Source organism: Mustelus asterias, chromosome 22 (genome assembly GCF_964213995.1).
Source record: "Mustelus asterias chromosome 22, sMusAst1.hap1.1, whole genome shotgun sequence".
NCBI classification, from domain to species: Eukaryota; Metazoa; Chordata; class Chondrichthyes; order Carcharhiniformes; family Triakidae; genus Mustelus; species Mustelus asterias.
Window position 1 is genome coordinate 76,211,176 of NC_135822.1, and position 20,086 is coordinate 76,231,261.

Consider the following 20,086-nt stretch of genomic DNA (forward strand, 5'->3'; position numbering starts at 1 on the left):
TAAATGGCGATCAGTGACTAGTGGTGTGCCTCAGGGATCAGTGTTGGGACCGCAATTGTTTACGATTTACATAAATGATTTGGAGTTGGGGACCAAGTGTAGTGTGTCAAAATTCGCAGATGACACTAAGATGGGTGGCAGAGCAAAGTGCAGAGGACACAAAGTCTGCAAAGGGATATAGATAGTCTAAGTGAGTGGGCGAGGGTCTGGCAGATGGAGTACAATGTTGGTAAATGTGAGGTCATCCATTTGTAGGAATAACAGCAAAATGGACTGTTATTTAAATGGTAAAAAATAGCAGCATGCTGCTGTGCAGAGGGACCTGGGTGTCCTTGTGCAGGAATCTCAAGGAGTTGGTTTACAGGTGCAGCAGGTAATTAAGAAGGCAAATGGAATTTTGTCCTTCATTGCTAGAGGGATGGAGTTTAAAAACAGCGAGGTTATGTTGCAGCTGTACAAGGTGCTGGTGAGGTCACACCTGGAGTACTGTGTACAGTTTTGGTCTCACTTGAGAAAGGATATACTGGCACTGGAGGGGGTGTAGAGGAAATTCATGAGGTTGATTCCGGAGTCGAGAGGGTTGGCTTATGAGGAGAGACTGATTAGACTGGGGCTATACTCATTGGAATTCAGAAGAATGAGTGGAGATCTTATAGAAACATGTAAGATTATGAAGGGAATAGATAAAATAGAAGCAGGGAAATTGTTTCCACTGGCGGGTGAAACTAGAACGAGGGGGCATAGCCTCAAAATAAGAGGGAGCAGATTTCGGACTGAGTTTTCAAAGCATTGGAGTAAAAAGGAAAACGGACTGGAATTGGAACAGGGAAGTTAAAGACAGCTGAAAGGGACAGACCTGGTGAAGTCAGCTGGTGAGCGTGCAGAGTTTTGAAGTAATCATAATGTTGGTGATATCTTACAGCCTGTGAAGTAAAAGTTGATGGTTAATGAGTTGGTGACTGGGTCCCTGAGAGATTGTGTGAAAGCTTGAAAGTGCATTGCTATTCAAGTCAAAGGAATACTGAAAGGAAAGTTGGAAATCTTGGAAGTGGATCCTTGCTGGAAAGAGTTGATGGAAAGCATTCTTCAAACAAAGATTATTTTTGAGAGTGGCAGTTTGAAATGTGTGGAAACCAGAGTCCAGTGAGACCAGCTGGCTCACAGTGTAGTATCACCTGCAGGATTTGAGGAAAAATCCACAGTTGGATTGGGTAGCAACTACCAATTTGAGTGAGGTGTACCTGGCCACAGTACCCCTGTTGAGTTATAGGGACTATTTATCCTTTAAATTTGTGTACATTTGTGAAGATAAGTGAATGAAGGAATATTGTATTAGAGTCAAACTTTTCATGTTTAATGTTTATTTTGTTGTCAGAAGTTAATTGCAGTGTTGTGACTATCCATCCATGTTTTCTCCAAAAAGTAAAATCATGGCCTTTTGAGCCTGGGTTTAATTCTGGGATTTTCATCGACTGGGATCATAACACTTGACTGATGTCAGTGCAGACTCGAAGGGCCAAAGGGCCCCTTCTGACGTGGGGATCGGGGCGCTGTGTTTAATGAGACGTGGGGATCTGGGCGCTGTGTTTAATGAGACGTGGGGATCTGGGCGCTGTGTTTAATGAGACGTGGGGATCCGGGCACTGTGTTTAATGAGACGTGGGGATCTGGGCACTGTGTTTAATGAGACGTGCGGATCCGGGCACTGTGTTTAATGAGACGTGGGGATCTGGGCGCTGTGTTTAATGAGACGTGGGGATCTGGGCGCTGTGTTTAATGAGACGTGGGGATCCGGGCACTGTGTTTAATGAGACGTGGGGATCTGGGCACTGTGTTTAATGAGACGTGGGGATCTGGGCACTGTGTTTAATGAGACGTGGGGATCTGGGCGCTGTGTTTAATGAGACGTGCGGATCTGGGCACTGTGTTTAATGAGACGTGGGGATCTGGGCACTGTGTTTAATGAGACGTGGGGATCTGGGCGCTGTGTTTAGTGAGACGTGGGGATCTGGGCGCTGTGTTTAGTGAGACGTGGGGATCTGGGCGCTGTGTTTAATGAGACGTGCGGATCTGGGCGCTGTGTTTAATGAGACGTGGGGATCGGGGCGCTGTGTTTAATGAGATGTGGGGATCTGGGCACTGTGTTTAATGAGATGTGGGGATCTGGGCACTGTGTTTAATGAGATGTGGGGATCTGGGCGCTGTGTTCAATGAGACGTGGGGATCTGGGCACTGTGTTTAATGAGATGTGGGGATCTGGGCGCTGTGTTTAATGAGACGTGGGGATCTGGGCGCTGTGTTTAATGAGACGTGGGGATCCGGGCACTGTGTTCAATGAGATGTGGGGATCTGGGCACTGTGTTTAATGAGATGTGGGGATCCGGGCACTGTGTTTAATGAGACGTGGGGATCTGGGCACTGTGTTTAATGAGACGTGGGGATCTGGGCGCTGTGTTTAATGAGACGTGGGGATCTGGGCGCTGTGTTTAATGAGACGTGGGGATCTGGGCACTGTGTTTAATGAGACGTGGGGATCTGGGCGCTGTGTTTAATGAGATGTGGGGATCCGGGCACTGTCTTTAATGAGATGTGGGGATCCGGGCACTGTGTTTAATGAGACGTGGGGATCTGGGCGCTGTGTTTAATGAGACGTGGGGATCTGGGCGCTGTGTTTAATGAGACGTGGGGATCCGGGCACTGTCTTTAATGAGATGTGGGGATCCGGGCACTGTGTTTAATGAGACGTGGGGATCTGGGCGCTGTGTTTAATGAGACGTGGGGATCTGGGCGCTGTGTTTAATGAGACGTGGGGATCTGGGCACTGTGTTTAATGAGACGTGGGGATCTGGGCACTGTGTTTAATGAGACGTGCGGATCTGGGCGCTGTGTTCAATGAGACGTGGGGATCCGGGCACTGTGTTTAATGAGACGTGGGGATCTGGGCGCTGTGTTCAATGAGACGTGGGGATCCGGGCACTGTGTTCAATGAGACGTGGGGATCTGGGCACTGTGTTTAATGAGACGTGGGGATCTGGGCGCTGTGTTCAATGAGACGTGGGGATCCGGGCACTGTGTTTAATGAGACGTGGGGATCTGGGCGCTGTGTTTAATGAGACGTGGGGATCTGGGCACTGTGTTTAATGGGAAGTGCGGATCCGGGCACTGTGTTTAATGAGATGTGGGGATCCGGGCACTGTGTTTAGTGAGACGTGGGGATCTGGGCACTGTGTTTAATGGGAAGTGCGGATCCGGGCACTGTGTTTAGTGAGACGTGGGGATCTGGGCGCTGTGTTTAATGAGACGTGGGGATCTGGGCACTGTGTTTAATGAGACGTGGGGATCCGGGCGCTGTGTTTAATGAGACGTGGGGATCTGGGCGCTGTGTTTAATGAGACGTGGGGATCTGGGCACTGTGTTTAATGAGACGTGGGGATCTGGGCGCTGTGTTTAATGAGACGTGGGGATCTGGGCGCTGTGTTTAATGAGACGTGGGGATCTGGGCACTGTGTTTAATGAGACGTGGGGATCTGGGCACTGTGTTTAATGAGACGTGGGGATCTGGGCACTGTGTTTAATGAGACGTGGGGATCTGGGCGCTGTGTTTAATGAGATGTGGGGATCTGGGCACTGTGTTTAATGAGACGTGGGGATCTGGGCACTGTGTTTAATGAGACGTGGGGATCTGGGCGCTGTGTTTAGTGAGATGTGGGGATCCGGGCTCTGTGTTTAATGAGATGTGGGGATCTGGGCGCTGTGTTTAATGAGATGTGGGGATCTGGGCACTGTGTTTAATGAGACGTGGGGATCTGGGCGCTGTGTTTAATGAGATGTGGGGATCCGGGCACTGTGTTTAATGAGATGTGGGGATCTGGGCACTGTGTTTAATGAGACGTGATGATCTGGGCACTGTGTTTAATGAGACGTGCGGATCTGGGCACTGTGTTTAATGAGATGTGGGGATCTGGGCACTGTGTTTAATGAGATGTGGGGATCCGGGCACTGTGTTTAATGAGACGTGGGGATCTGGGCACTGTGTTTAATGAGACGTGGGGATCTGGGCACTGTGTTTAATGAGACGTGGGGATCTGGGCACTGTGTTTAATGAGACATGGGGATCTGGGCGCTGTGTTTAATGAGATGTGGGGATCCGGGCACTGTCTTTAATGAGATGTGGGGATCCGGGCACTGTGTTTAATGAGACGTGGGGATCTGGGCGCTGTGTTTAATGAGACGTGGGGATCTGGGCGCTGTGTTTAATGAGACGTGGGGATCTGGGCACTGTGTTTAATGAGACGTGGGGATCTGGGCACTGTGTTTAATGAGACGTGCGGATCTGGGCGCTGTGTTCAATGAGACGTGGGGATCCGGGCACTGTGTTTAATGAGACGTGGGGATCTGGGCGCTGTGTTCAATGAGACGTGGGGATCCGGGCACTGTGTTTAATGAGACGTGGGGATCTGGGCGCTGTGTTTAATGAGACGTGGGGATCTGGGCGCTGTGTTTAATGAGATGTGGGGATCCGGGCACTGTGTTTAGTGAGACGTGGGGATCTGGGCACTGTGTTTAATGGGAAGTGCGGATCCGGGCACTGTGTTTAGTGAGACGTGGGGATCTGGGCGCTGTGTTTAATGAGACGTGGGGATCTGGGCACTGTGTTTAATGAGACGTGGGGATCTGGGCGCTGTGTTTAATGAGACGTGGGGATCTGGGCGCTGTGTTTAATGAGACGTGGGGATCTGGGCACTGTGTTCAATGAGACGTGGGGATCCGGGCACTGTGTTTAATGAGACGTGGGGATCCGGGCACTGTGTTTAATGAGACGTGGGGATCTGGGCGCTGTGTTCAATGAGACGTGGGGATCCGGGCACTGTGTTCAATGAGACGTGGGGATCTGGGCACTGTGTTTAATGAGACGTGGGGATCTGGGCGCTGTGTTCAATGAGACGTGGGGATCCGGGCACTGTGTTTAATGAGACGTGGGGATCCGGGCGCTGTGTTTAATGAGACGTGGGGATCTGGGCACTGTGTTTAATGGGAAGTGCGGATCCGGGCACTGTGTTTAATGAGATGTGGGGATCCGGGCACTGTGTTTAGTGAGACGTGGGGCTCTGGGCACTGTGTTTAATGGGAAGTGCGGATCCGGGCACTGTGTTTAGTGAGACGTGGGGATCTGGGCACTGTGTTTAGTGAGACGTGGGGATCTGGGCGCTGTGTTTAATGAGACGTGGGGATCTGGGCGCTGTGTTTAGTGAGACGTGGGGATCTGGGCACTGTGTTTAGTGAGACGTGGGGATCTGGGCGCTGTGTTTAATGAGACGTGGGGATCTGGGCGCTGTGTTTAATGAGACGTGGGGATCTGGGCGCTGTGTTTAGTGAGACGTGGGGATCTGGGCACTGTGTTTAGTGAGACGTGGGGATCCGGGCACTGTCTTTAATGAGATGTGGGGATCCGGGCGCTGTGTTTAATGAGACGTGGGGATCTGGGCGCTGTGTTTAATGAGACGTGGGGATCTGGGCGCTGTGTTTAATGAGATGTGGGGATCCGGGCACTGTGTTTAATGAGATGTGGGGATCCGGGCGCTGTGTTTAATGAGATGTGGGGATCCGGGCGCTGTGTTTAATGAGACGTGGGGATCTGGGCGCTGTGTTTAGTGAGACGTGGGGATCTGGGCACTGTGTTTAATGGGAAGTGCGGATCCGGGCACTGTGTTTAATGAGACGTGGGGATCTGGGCGCTGTGTTTAATGAGACGTGGGGATCTGGGCGCTGTGTTTAATGAGATGTGGGCACTGTGTTTAATGTTCCCGATTGTCAGTCACTGTGAATGCAGTGTTTTGCTTTTTGTTCTGCAGCTCTGCTTGTGATGCCATTGAAGTCCAGCGCCGATATCCTTGCCTGCACATCACTGACACGTTCTTCGATAGTAAACTGTGCTGGGTCAATACATTCCCGTTGAGTGAACCTTTGCAGTTAGGACAGAAGTGTGTATTCCATGTGATGGAGGCTGGATCAGACCTGGCTGAGGGACAGGATAGTAGTGTGGAACCCCCTGATGCAGATTCCACTTACAGTGCCAAGGTGAGCTGAGAATCTATTGGGAATGAATGTGTGTGTGGGGGGTTTGAATATCGCTCCAACATAGCCCAGTCAGGCTGCTGCTCGCAAAGTGTCTCTCCCTTATTCACAAGCACATGGAGTGCAGCACAACTGTCTCCGCCACATCCCCGATACACACCCACTCCCCATAGGCGCAACCCCGCAAGCATGGACCCTCTGTGCAGTTCAACTGTCTCTTGCCCCCCCCAAGCACACTCATACCCCCTCTGTGCACACCCTCTCTACACAGACACACACTCAATGCAGCTCACTTGTCTCAAAGAACGGTACAGTACAGGAACAGGCCCTTTGGCCCTCCAAGACTGTGCCGATCACGTTGTCCTATCTAGGCCAACCACTTATATCCCTCTATTCCCCGTTTGTTCATGTGTCTATCCAGATAACTTTGAAATGTTGCTAACGTAACTGCCTCAGCCCTGTCACTTGATAGTGCATTCCAGGCTCCCACCACCCTCTGTGTAAACAAAACTTCCCCGCAGACCTCCACTGAACCTTTTCCCCCCTTACCTTGAACTTATGTCTCGTCCTAGCGTGACCACAATCAGTGTGAGTTCCTATCCTTCTGTTGAAACTGAAGCACATTTATTAAAGATTGCTGTATCCCTGTGTGCTACACTTCATTTTTCACACTGTTTGTTCCAGATACAGTGCATGTGGTAATCAGATTGAGTCGCAGCACTCCTGGTGAAGGGCCAAATGGCTGCCTCTGGGGCTGTAATTTTGATTATTGTGTTTGCCATTGAAAGCTTTGTCTGAACTTGAATTGAAGTTGTCTCTATTCACTGCTTGTCTCACTTTTAGGTGATACTGTTGTCATGCCCTGACCTCCAGAAGTTGTATCACCAAACATGCACCTTGGCTGAGGCCCCAAAAGAGACATCTGAGGTTCCTCAACATCCCACCAAGCTGATCAAGGTAGGTCCTCTGTGGTGATTCATGCAGAGGAACTTTATTCGGCCATTATCTTGCAAAGGTAACACATTGCATGTCCGGATACATTCTCCTTTGCGTCACAAGCAGATGAGTGAACCTATACTGATTTAGCAAGTAAAGCAGCAATACTGAGCCCAGTTATATCCCCAGCTAATATCTCCCCATGAAGAGATTAAACCAACCCCATGCCAGTTGGAATGCTAGAGCACTGCTGCCTCACAGCGCCAGGGACCCGAGTTCAATTCCATCCTCGGGTGACTTTGTGGAGTCTGCACGTTCTCCCCGAGTCTGCGTGGGGGTTTCCTCTGGGTGCCCCAGTTTCTTCCCACAGTCCAAAAGATGTGCAGATTAGGTTGATTGGCCATGCTAAATTGCCCCTTAGTGTCCCAAGATGTGCAAGTTAGGGGGATTAGCAGGGTAAATATGTGGGGTGACGTGGATAGGACCTGAGTGGGATTGGCGTTGGTGCAGGCTCGATGGGCCGAATGGCCTCCTTCTGCACTGTCGGGATTCTATGAAATAGTTTAGTACAATCCCACCTGGGATCGTTATTAGCAGGTTATTGACCTAACACCAATATGCCCAGTATTGAGGGAGCACTGCACTGTCGGGAGGGATGGTGCTGAGGGAGTGCTGCACTGTCGGGAGGGATGGTGCTGAGGGAGTGCTGCACTGTCGGGAGGGATGGTGCTGAGGGAGTGCTGCACTGTCGGGAGGGATGGTGCTGAGGGAGTGCTGCACTGTCGAGAGGGATGGTGCTGAGGGGGCACTGCACTGTCGGGAGGGATGGTGCTGAGGGAGCGCTGCACTGTCAGAAGGTCAATATTGAGGGAGTGCCGCATTGTCAGAGGGTCAGAAGTGGGGGCGCTCTGTGCAATCGGAGTGTGCCGTCTTTTGGATGAGGTGTTAAACTAAATCCCCGTCTTCCCCTTCAGGTGACAGGAAACCTTGCCCTGGCATTGTTGAAGGAAGAGCAGTATTGATTCTTCAACATTGCTAAATATTATCTGGTCGATTGCAGTTTGTGGACTGTTGCTGTGTGCAAATTGGCTGCTGCGTTTCTAACATTGCAGTGGTGGCGAACTTCAGAAGTGTTTTATTGACAGAGGTGATTTGGGACATTCTGAGATTGAGTGTAGAAATGCAAGTTCTTTTCTGCTGGTATCTCTGGGCTGTTTATTTATTGACTGCTCACCAGAAGTGAGATTGGACTTCATTTCTGCACCGTTTTTGTTTATATGTGGATTTCATCCTTCTGACCCCCTCTCTCTCATTCCTTTGTGCAGTTCTTGGTGGGGATGAAGGGCCAGGAAGAAGCTGGGCTGATTGGAGGCCCTTGGTCTCCTTCTCTTGATGGCCCATGTCCAGATAAAGATCCCAGGGTGCTGATCAAGACTGCCATTCGCACTACCAAATCCCTGACTGGCATTGATCTGAGCGTCTGCACTCAGTGGTGAGTTTGTGACCCAGCAGAAGAGTGGGTGAGCACGGTGGGCATGGGTACACATTCTGAAGGATGCAGGAGGCGTGATGATGGGGCATGACAGGAACATTAATGAAGAGAACACAATTTATCACATGCATCAGTGGAGGAAAACTATCCAGTCCAGCTGGATAGACAACATCATTCAGTGCTGGTGCATTGCAGGACTAGGGCAATGGAACAATATCTTCCATCACTTTCACGTAACCGTCAAATGTTGGACTCAGAGTGTTAGCACAGAACCTGCTGGTGATACTGCAAGGTAACAAGGCGAGATGCATCCTCCAGGGTTACATAGCCACTTTACAGAGAGAGAATGGGTTCAAGGGATTAACTGAAGTGCGACAAAGCAAGTGAGGGAAATGAACAGCTTTGGTAATAGTTTGTCATAATCATTACCACACAGATATCCAATAGATCCTGGGCTCTCGGGCTTGTAGCACAGTGAGCCTTTCCTCCCAATATCCAGTGAAGTTATATTGATGGCATGTTGCCCAGATATGTAATGTTTCTGCTGCAAACAACTGGGAGGCTGACACCTCATCTCTGGTCATTTGCTGCTGTTATCAGTGACTCCCTGGGTTAACGTTCTAAATGGTAGATGCTGGGGAAGTGCCGAATGTTTAAAATCAAGCCCCAGTGCCTAACCTCTGCACTGAGGTCCTGTCTCCTCATTGCTGGTCTGTTTGTTTCTGTTGTGTGTGATATATCAAACCCACTGTGAGTTTGAACTGTTTGTTTGTAAAGCCAAAACAAAAAGCAGCTCTGAGAAAGGGAAATGGTTGCTGCTGTCGATTAGTTTGCTGTATTAGCCTTGCAGTTAGCAGCTGAAGATGGAAAGGAACTGAGTGTGCAGGCAGTGCCTGACACTGGATTCTTGTCTGATCCACCTGGAAATTGGTGGCTATTTCTCACTGTCTCCAGGTGGAGTTGGGGGAGGGGGGGGGGAGGTCCCACTATTTCTCACTATTTCTCACTGTCTCCTGAACCAGAGAGCTGAGCCTGTCTACGCAGCTGATGGAGAGGGCAGTGGGAAAGGGGTGAGGCACATTGGGAATGAAAGCTTTGTTATTGGAAAGGGGAGGTTAAAATCAAAAGTGCGGAATGACGCGGAAGTGTAGACTGTGAGCATTGGATTTCTGCTCCTGTGTGCTGTTATATCCAGTAACCCTCTTCCCTTGTGACAGGTTTCGCTTTGCTGAGATTCGCTACCGTCAGCCTGGAGAGCTCCGTGAAGGGCGGCTGCCTCCAGCCCGCGTGGAGACTGTGGTTGTATTTCTGCCGGATGTTTGGCATTGCCTCCCTACTCGCTTGGAGTGGGACGCACTGTCCCTGGGATACACGCAACAGCTGACTGACAGGGAGCAGGCAGAGCACAAGGACACGGACCGAGATGAGGCATTGAATCTTTTTTATTACTCCATTTTCTTACACAAACACTGACACACACACACACACACATGCCTTAACCCCTCCACTGCCATATCAGGAATGATCAGGAGCACTCAGTTGACGTGACCATTTGCCGTCCTTAAAAGTTGCTGACCTTGAAATTTTCAAACGATGGAGTGGAGAATGATTGCATCTCCTCTTGTCACTCTGTGTGAATGTGGAGGGGGGCTTCACTGACACACTGAAACACAGCCACTACCACATCTCAATTCCTTAAACAGAGTCAGGCTAGCACAAGAGTTGGCATCTGAGTAAACATCAATAACTAATCCAGTAGTTGCCCAGTAGCAGCGCCTGAATCTGCCCCTTACAGTTTTCACTGTGGAGCAAAGAGAATGTGATAACAGGCACTCGAATGACTGCCTGCCGGTGACGATGTGTTTTTCTCCTGGGAGGGAGCAGAAGCTGTGTTTAAGGACCACAATTCCACACAGCACCTTTACTCATAAGTAGAATGTAGCACAGTGGGGTTACTGAACACAGGTCAGTCTGTGATCACCACAGGAAAATAGAACATGAGCCGAGTGTCAGTAACAAATGAGCTGGGTGCTGTAGGCATACAGCATTAGGGTGGCTAACAATTGATGCATAGAGAAGGAAAGAGTGGCACTCGGTGTACTTAACTGTCTGAATTAAACAGCTCTTTTTACTCACTGCATAGAAGCTGCGAATATACTCTTTCCACTCTAAATAACGACTGGCTAAACACTGAAAACAGCAACAAATCTTCAGCTCCCAAAGTACCCTGTTTAAGGAATTGTGAGTTGGCATATGCACCCGCACACACCAATAATACATCTGTGCCCCCCACATACCTACCTTCCTCTGTGACATCCCTCCACACCAACTGAAACACTGTTTATGATGCAGTTTGCCAGACAATTTGTTGTTCATTCCCCTGACAGGCGCTTTCCCTTCAGTTCTGCATCTCCTGTGAATGTAAGGAGCACTGTCCTGTGTGTGTGCGTGGCCCATTTCTGCTTTGGGTTTTCAGTCTGATGCCTTCAGGGTTATTTCCATCTCAATTGACGAACCAACACTACAAAGACCGCTTGCTCCTCAGTTCTTCCGAGGGAGTCTTATTCCCAGGCAGGTGTCCAGCCAGAACAGAATTTTTTAATGGTGGAGCAGGTAGTGAGTTACAGTTAACCCTGCCATTGAATAGCATTCACAGAAGGAGAAGGCACAACTTGTGCACTAGAAGTGTTGTATCTACTATGGAAGGGACCTCTCCACGATTCTCCATTGATGAGGGAATGGAAATAGTAGCAGCAAGCAATCCAGGTCGAAGGTGGTGCAGTCAGCCAAATTTCTAACACTGGTGCAAGAGGGAATAACACAAGTATGAAAGGTCCCCTTTCCCAGGTTGGCCACTTGAGGACTGACAAAGCACTTGTTTGTAGAGTATTAGTAACATTGACATCTGTACCGACTATACACCAATGTGAGACAGTGTTAGACCTGTCACGATTAGTGCTTTACCTGAGTGTTATACAGTAAAGTTGACTGCACCTGCTTCAGGCTTATATCTCAGTCAGAAGTTACAAGCTGCTCCACATTAAATCCAGCATGAATAGATTATCAGAGGATGAAGAGCTGGGTGCAGGTTGTAGAATTGCACAGTGCAGCCCTGTAGACAGGAGAGTCTTACTGCAGGAACCTGCTGGCTGACGGTTAATTCTTGTGGCCTCCTACTTGTAACAGATGGAGTTATCACCTACAGTCTCACTGCTACTGGCTGAAAGCATGGCCTTGTCTGACTCGCGTGGGCAGAAGGTTTGAGTAATGGTTTGCTGAAATGTCCTCCTTTATTCTGTTACATGTTCCAGCTTCCCTACTGGGCAATGTATTTGCTTGGAGTCCGTTTGGACGCAAGAGAAGCAATGAAGGGATCAGCAGCCAAGTCACTTCAGGGACAAGTGACAATCTTGTCCTGCAGGGGCACCAGGCAGTCAGTGCAGGAAGGGGGAAAAGAGCACCATAATGCTGCAGACCTTTAATCATGGGGGGTCCATAGGATAGGGACAGTGCAGCGGGAATCTTTCTTTTCATCTAACCTGTCTGCCATGGTAGTGTTTGATGGGGACAATGTTGAGGGAGATTTACTCTGTATCTAACTCCGTGCTGTACCTGTCCTGAGAGTGTTTGATGTGGACAGTTATCTCCGATTGCAACGGGATCTTGATCAAATGGGCCAGTGGGCTGATGAATGGCAGATGGAGTTTAATTTAGATAAATGCGAGGTGATGCATTTTGGTAGATTGAACCAGGGCAGGACTTACTCAGTTAATGGTAGGGCGTTGGGGAGAGTTACAGAACAAAGAGATCTAGGGGTACATGTTCATAGCTCCTTGAAAGTGGAGTCACAGGTGGACAGAGTGGTGAAGAAGACATTCGGCATGCTTGGTTTCATCGGTCAGAACGTTGAATACAGGAGTTGGGACGTCTTGTTGAAGTTGTACAAGACATTGGTAATACTGTGCACAATTCTGGTCACCCTGTTATAGAAAAAATATTATTAAACTAGAAAGAGTGCAGAAAAGATTTACGAGGATGCTATCGGGACTTGATGGTTTGAGTTATAAGGAGAGGCTGGATAGACTGGGACTTTTTTCTCTGGAGCATAAAAGGCTGGTGGGTGATCTTATAGAAGTCGATAAAATAATGAGGGGCACAGATCAGTTAGATAGTCAATATCGTTTCCCAAAGGTAGGGGAGTCTAAAACTAGAGGGCATAAGGTGAGAGGGAAGAGATACAAAAGTGTTCAGAGGTGCAATCCTTTCACTCAGAAGGTGGTGAGTGTCTGGGACAAGCTGCCAGAGGTAGTCGTAGAGGCGGGTACAATTTTGTCTTTTAAAAAGCATTTAGACAGTTACATGAGTAAGATGGGTATAGAGGGATATGGGCCAAATGAGGGCAACTGGGGTTAGCTTAGGGGTTTAAAAAACAAGAGCAGCATGGACAAGTTGGGCCAAAGGGCCTGTTTCCATGCTGTAAACCTCTATGACAGTGTTGAGGGAGCTTTACTCTGTATCTAACCCCGTACTATACCTGTCCTGGGGAGTGTTTAACGTGGACAGTGTAGAGGGAGCTTTACTCTGTATCTAACCCGTGCTGTACCTGTCCTGGGCGTGTTTGATGGGGACAGTATAGAGGGAGCTTTACTCTGTATCTAACCCGTGCTGTACCTGCACTGGGAGTGTTTGATGGGGGCAGTGTAGAGTTTGATGGGGACAGTGTGGAGGGAAATTTACTCTGTATTTATCTGATGTCCCTGTCCTGTGGTGTGAGTATTTGATGCTCCTATTAGGTGCCTAATAGGAGCTCAGGCCTTGGACAGGGTTAAATAGCGGTCTTATTATGTGGCTGTTTGGTGCATTGACAGTTTACTCTTGGAACCTGGACAGGAACGTGAGCTCAGTGGACAATCCTGGTTGCTCAGGATAATGTAAGACATGTTTATTCTGACAGACTGAAGAGAAGATGGAAGAGCAGGGAGAAGATGCACTCCCCACTCCAACCCAGTGGAGCAATCTGGACCTGAAGACCATGAAAGTAAGACCTGCTTCTGTATCTCATACCATTGATGACCGCTTGTCTGTGTGCATGCTGATTTGAGATAGCATTGTCATCAATGTATCATCCTTACTCATAATCTCTGTTCCTATTCACTCTTCCTCTGGGCTGTATTGATATCAAACTTCCTATTATTATAGAAAGCCTACAGTACAGAAAGAGGCCATTTGGCCCATGGAGCCTGTACTGACCACAATCTCACCCAGGCCCTATTCCTGCAACCCCACTCATTTACCCTGCTAATCCCCTTGACACCAGGGTCAATTTAGCATGGCCAATCAACCTAACCTGCACATCTTTGGAGTGTGGAGGAAACCGGAGCACCTGGAGGAAACCCACGCAGACATGGGGAGAACGTGCAAACTCCACACAGACAGTGACCCGAGGCTGGAATTGAACCTGGGACCCTGCTGTCTTTAATATGAGGATTTAAAACTGAAGCCCCTTAGCTCCACAACCAATATTCAAAGGTGTTTCTGTGTGGTGTCCTGGCCAATATTAATCACTCAAGCGAGGTCGCTAAAACGGATTATCTGGTCATCACATTGCTGTTGCTATGTTTCCAGCATTGCAACAGTTATACTTCTGGAGCGCTTCATTGGTAAATCTCCTCTGCACCCCCTCCAGTGCGTTCATGTCCTTCCTATAATGTGGTGACCAGAACTGCACACAGTACTCCAGCTGTGGCCTCACCAAAGTTCCATACAACTCCATCATGACCCCTCTGCTTTTGTAATCTATACCCCGATTGATAAAGGCAAGTGTTCCATTTGCCTTTTTCACCACCCTATTTACCTGCCTTTCCGCCTTCAGAGATCTGTGGACAAACACGCCAAGGTCCCTTTGTTCTTCGGAACTTACACAGTGTCAGACCTTTCATAGTATACTTCCTTGTCTAATTACTCCTTCCAAAGTGCATCAGCTCACACTTTTTAGGGTTAAATTCCATCTGCCACTTATCCGCCCATTTGACCATCTCGTCTATATCTTCCTGTAACCCAAGAGACACAGACTCACTGTTAACCATCCAGCCAATCTTTGTGTCATCGGTGAACTTCCTGATCCTACCCCCACGTAGTCATCTATGTCATTTATATAAATGACGAACAGTAGGTGGCCCAGCACGGATCTCTGTGGTACGCCACTGGCCTCTGGTCACTAAGGCAGCCGTCTGTCACCACCCTCTGTCTCCTACCGCTAAGCCAATTATGTACCTACCTTGTCAGATCACCATGTATCCCATGTATCCCTTCTTAATAAATCTCCCGTGTGGGACTTTGTCAAAGGTTTTGCTGAAATCCATGTAAACTACATCAACCGCACTACCCTCATCCACACACTCGCTTACATGCTCAAAAAATTCAATCAAATTTGTTAGGCATAACCTCCTTCTAACAAAACCGTACTGACTATCCCTGATCAAACCTTGCCTTTCCAAATGGAGATAGATTCTTTCCTTCAGAATCTTCTCCAATAGTTTCCCAATCACGGACATGAGACTCACTGGTCTGTAGTTCCCTGGCTTGTCTCTACAACCTTTCTTAAATAGTGCAACCACATTAGCTGTTCTCCAGTCCTCTCGCGCCTCCCCGGTGGCCAGGGAGGAATTAAAAATTTGGGTCAGCCCCTGCAATTTCCTCCCTTACCTCCCACAACAACCTGGGACACAATTCATCCGGACCTGGAGATTTGTCCACTTTTAAGTTCGCCAATATCTCGTCACTCCCTATGATAATTTTCTCTGGAGCCTCACAGTCTCTCCCCGCGTTCCATAACTACCTCCTCATTCTCATGGGTGAAGACAGATATGAAATATTCATTTAACATCTGACCAATGTCCTCTGCCTCCACCCACAGATTTCCCCCTTGGTGCCTCGTGGGTCCTACTCTTAAACAGGATGTTAAGTTGATTAAACCATTGTGCTCTGATGGGTCTTATCATCTTCTTAGGTGGAAGACTTCCGCAGGGAGCTGAAAGCAAGGAATATGAACGCGAAGGGGACGAAAGCTCAGCTTGTGAGCCGTCTTGAGAAAGAACTGGAAGAAGAGGCAGCAAAGGAAGAGATTGAGAAAGATGAAACCGAGGTCCAGAAGGAGGCAGCAATTGAAGCTACAGAAGAAAAGAGTTCCTCCATGGAGGAACAGAAGGAGGTGAGAATATTGAATGTATATATGGGATACAGTTGCAAAATTTGAACATTAAGGTAAAGTCAGCATTGGGGAAGGAGAGTGTGAAAGGACAGAAAGACCTGGGGGGGTGATTGTGCATAAATCCTTGAGGGTGACAGCACAAGTTCTGAAAGCAGTTCTTGTAGTATACGGGTCTTTATTAATCGAGGCTCAGAGCACACAGCTAAAAGGTATGCTAAAGCTTCATAAAGCTCTCATCATCCTCTGCTGGAGTATCATGTCCGCCTCTGGCCATCACACTTCAGGGGAAAGATGCTCAGGCCTCAGGGTGCAGAGATTTACTGGAATAATTCTCCGAATGAGACATTACAAACTGAAGGGCATAGATAGACTGAAGAGCAAAATAATCTGAGGGGAAACTTGATGAAGGTGTTTACGATTATGAAAGTTCCAAATCGTTTATTTCTTCATGTCTTCAATGATTTGGATGAGAATATCGGAGGCATGGTCAGTAAGTTTGCAGATGACACCAAGATTGGTGGCATAGTGGACAGTGAAGAAAGTTATCTCCGATTGCAACGGGATCTTGATCAATTGGGCCAGTGGGCTGACGAATGGCAGATGGAGTTTAATTTAGACAAATGCGAGGTGATGCATTTTGGTAGATTGAACCAGGGCAGGACTTACTCAGTTAATGGTAGGGTGTTGGGGAGAGTTACAGAACAAAGAGATCTAGGAGTACAGGTTCATAGCTCCTTGAAAGTGGAGTCACAGGTGGACAGAGTGGTGAAGAAAGCATTCGGCATGCTTGGTTTCATCGCTCAGAACATTGAATACAGGAGGTGGGACGTCTTGTTGAAGTTGTATAAGACATTGGTAAGGCCACACTTGGAATACTGTGTGCAATTCTGGTCACCCTATTATAGAAAGAATATTAATAAACTAGAAAGAGTGCAGAAAAGATTTACTGGGATGCTACCGGGACTTGATGGATTGAGTTATAAGGAGAGGCTGGATAGACTGCCTCCACCCACAGATTTCCCCCTTGGTGCCTAGTGGGCCCTACTCTTAAACAGGATGTGAAGTTGGATTAAACCATTGTGCTCTGAAGGGTCTTATCATCTTCTTAGGTGGGAGACTTGCGCAGGGAGCTGAAAGCAAGGAATATGAACGCGAACCATTGGGAACATTCTTTCTGAATCTACCCTGTCTAACCCTGTTAGAATTTTATAAGTTTCTATGAGATTCCCCTCACTCTTCTAAACTCCAGTGAATATAATCCTAACTGACTTAGTCTCTCCTCATAAAACAGACCTGCCATCCCAGAAATCAGCCTGGTAAACCTTCGCTGTACTCCCTCTATAACAAGGGCATCCTTCCTCAGATAAGGACACCAAAATTGCACGCAATACTCCAGGTGTGGCCTCACCAACGCCCTATACAATTGCAACAAAGCACCCCTATATCTATATTCAAATCCTCTCGCTATGAACATATCATTTGCCTTCTTCACTGCCTGCTGTACTTGCGCGCTTACTTTCAGCGACTGATGCACCGGGATACCAAGGTCTCGCTGACCATCCACCTCTCTCAATTTACGTTAAAGCAGCGGATGCTGGAATCTGAAACAAAAATAGAAAATGCTAGAAAATCTCAGCAGGTCTGACAGCATCTGTGGAGGGAGAAGAGAGCCAACGTTTCCAGTCTGGATGATGAAGGGCCATCTTGATTTGAAATCTGTCTTCCTATTATTGCTACCAAAGTAGATAACCTCACATTTATCCACACTCAGCCTGTCCAAATCGCGCTGAAGCATCTCTGCATCCTCCTCACAGCTCACCCTCCCACCCAACTTTGTATCATCTGCAGATCTGGAGATAATACATTCAGTTCCCTCTTCCAAATCATTAATATATAATGTGAACAGTTGGGGTTCTAGCACAGATCCCTGCGGAACTCCACTAGTCACTGACTGCCAATCAGAAAAAGACCCATTTATGCCAACTCTTTGCTTCCTATCTGCTAACCAGCTTTCTATCCATCTCAGGACATTGCCTGCAATCCCATGTGCTTTAACTTTACATAGTAGTCTGTTATGTGAGACCTTGTTGAAAACCTTCTGAAAGTCTAAATAAATGACATCCACTGGTTCTCCTCGGTCAACTCTACTAGTTACATTCTCAAAAAAATTGCAATCGGTTCGTTGAGCATGATTTCCCTTTTGTAAATCCATGCTGACTTTGTCTGGTTATACCACTGCCTTCCAAATGCTGAGTTATGAAATCCTTGATAATAGACTCTAGCAACTTCCCCAGTCCCGACGTCAGGCTCACTGATCTATAGTTTTTGTTTTCTCTCGACCTCCCTTTTTGAATATCGGGTTTACATTAGCTACCCTCCAATCTGTAGGAACTATTCCAGAGTCCAAAGGATTTTGGAAAGTAACCACCAATGGCTCTACTGTTTCCACGGACATTTGTTGGCACTCAGCCCTTTTTATGTGGAGGTCAGTGACAAGGCCAGCATTTGTGGCCCTTGAACTAAGCGGCTTGCCACCCATTTCAGAGGGCATTTAAGTCAAGCACATTGTTGTGGGTCTGGAGTCACGTGATGTGTTGGTTTAGCATTCTTCTTCTGGAAGACATTATGTTCCTTTAATGGGGCCAATGGCCCCTCCTATATTTCAGACTGTCGTCCAATAGGGTTGGAGATGTCCCGTTTGGGATTGCCTCCACTCTGACCAGCAACAGTAACTATCGAGATGAGACTTTGGTAGGACAGAGCTTGTCTAAGGAAGGATAAACTTTGCCACAGCGGGAGTGAAACGGAGTTCACCAGATTCATCCCCAGGAAAGCGGGATTACCTGATAAAGATAGATTGTGGAAACTGGGTCCGTATTCCCTACAGTTTGAAAGAATGGAGGGAATTTACTTTGTCCTTACAGTGCGTGACAGGGTAGTTGTGTGTGTTTCCTCTGGCTGATGAGCCAAGAACCAGGAGACTCAGGCTCAGAATAAGGAATAGGCCATTGAAGACTGAGATGAGGAGGAATTTCTTCACTCAGAGGGTGCTGTGTCTTTGGAACTTTCAACTCCAGAAGCTCAAGCACTCAGCACGTTCTAGACAGAAAAATGATAGATTTTTGGATATCAATGACATCAAAGGATCTGGGGTTGTGGGGGAAATGGAATAGATCAGCCATGATCTGTTTGAATGGCAGAGCAGGCTGGTCAGGCTAAATGCCTGATTCCCATAGCCACGTTCATATATTCATTGCCCACCCACTCCTTTCCCAGCTCCCGACTCTCTGCACGACTCCACTTCCCTTTCAACTCCCTTCGTGCCCTCCCTTTACCTCTCCTTCCCCTTTACCTCTCCTTCCCCTTTACCTCTCCTTCCCCTTTGCCTCTCCTTCCCCTTTGCCTCTCCTTCCCCTTTGCCTCTCCTTCCCCTTTGCCTCTCCTTCCCCTTTGCCTCTCCTTCCCCTTTGCCTCTCCTTCCCCTTTGCCTCTCCTTCCCCTTTGCCTCTCCTTCCCCTTTGCCTCTCCTTCCCCTTTGCCTCTCCTTCCCCTTTGCCTCTCCTTCCCCTTTGCCTCTCCTTCCCCTTTGCCTCTCCTTCCCCTTTGCCTCTCCTTCCCCTTTGCCTCTCCTTCCCCTTTGCCTCTCCTTCCCCTTTGCCTCTCCTTCCCCTTTGCCTCTCCTTCCATAGAACCATAAAACATTACAGCTCAGAAACAGGCCTTTTGGCCCTTCTTGGCTGTGGCGAACCATTTTTTGCCTTGTCCAACTGACCTGGACCATATCCCTCCACGCCCCTCTCATCCATGTACCTGTCCAAGTTTTTCTTAAATGTTAAAAGTGAGCCCACATTCACCACTTCATCTGACAGCTCATTCCACACTCCCACCACTCTCTGTGTGAAGAAGCCCCCCCTAATATTCCCTTTAAACTTTTCCCCCTTCACCCTTAACCCATGTCCTCTAGTTCTTTTCTCCCCTAGCCTCAGTGGAAAAAGCCTGCTTGCATTCACTCTATCTATATCCATCATAATTTTATACACCTCTATCAAATCTCCCCTCGTTCTTCAATGCTCCAGGGAATAAAGTCCTAACCTATTCAACCTTTCTCTGTAACTCAGTTCCTCAAGCCCCGGCAACATTCTTGTAAACCTTCTCTGCACTCTTTCAACCATATTAATATCCTACCTGTAATTAGGTGACCAAAACTGCACACAATACTCTAAATTCGGCCTCACCAATGTCTTATACAACCTCACCATAACATTCCAACTCTTATACTCAATACTTTGATTTATAAAGGCCAATGTACCAAAAGCACTCTTTACGACCCTATCTACCTGTGACGCCACTTTTAGGGAATTATGTATCTGTAT

The 20,086-nt window shown here is 48.0% G+C and overlaps 1 protein-coding gene across 2 annotated transcripts in view; it reads left to right on the forward strand.

Moving 5' to 3' along the window:
• LOC144510204 (cell division cycle and apoptosis regulator protein 1-like) overlaps window positions 1-20,086 on the forward strand; it is an 87,197-nt gene that overhangs the window by 40,280 nt on the left and 26,831 nt on the right. For both annotated transcript variants that reach the window (XM_078239694.1, XM_078239695.1), the window contains 6 exons: window positions 5,853-6,078; window positions 6,919-7,032; window positions 8,337-8,503; window positions 9,721-9,931; window positions 13,458-13,541; window positions 15,513-15,713. In XM_078239694.1, coding sequence (XP_078095820.1) covers window positions 5,853-6,078; window positions 6,919-7,032; window positions 8,337-8,503; window positions 9,721-9,931; window positions 13,458-13,541; window positions 15,513-15,713 — 1,003 coding nt within the window. The remainder of the gene's footprint in view (window positions 1-5,852; window positions 6,079-6,918; window positions 7,033-8,336; window positions 8,504-9,720; window positions 9,932-13,457; window positions 13,542-15,512; window positions 15,714-20,086) is intronic.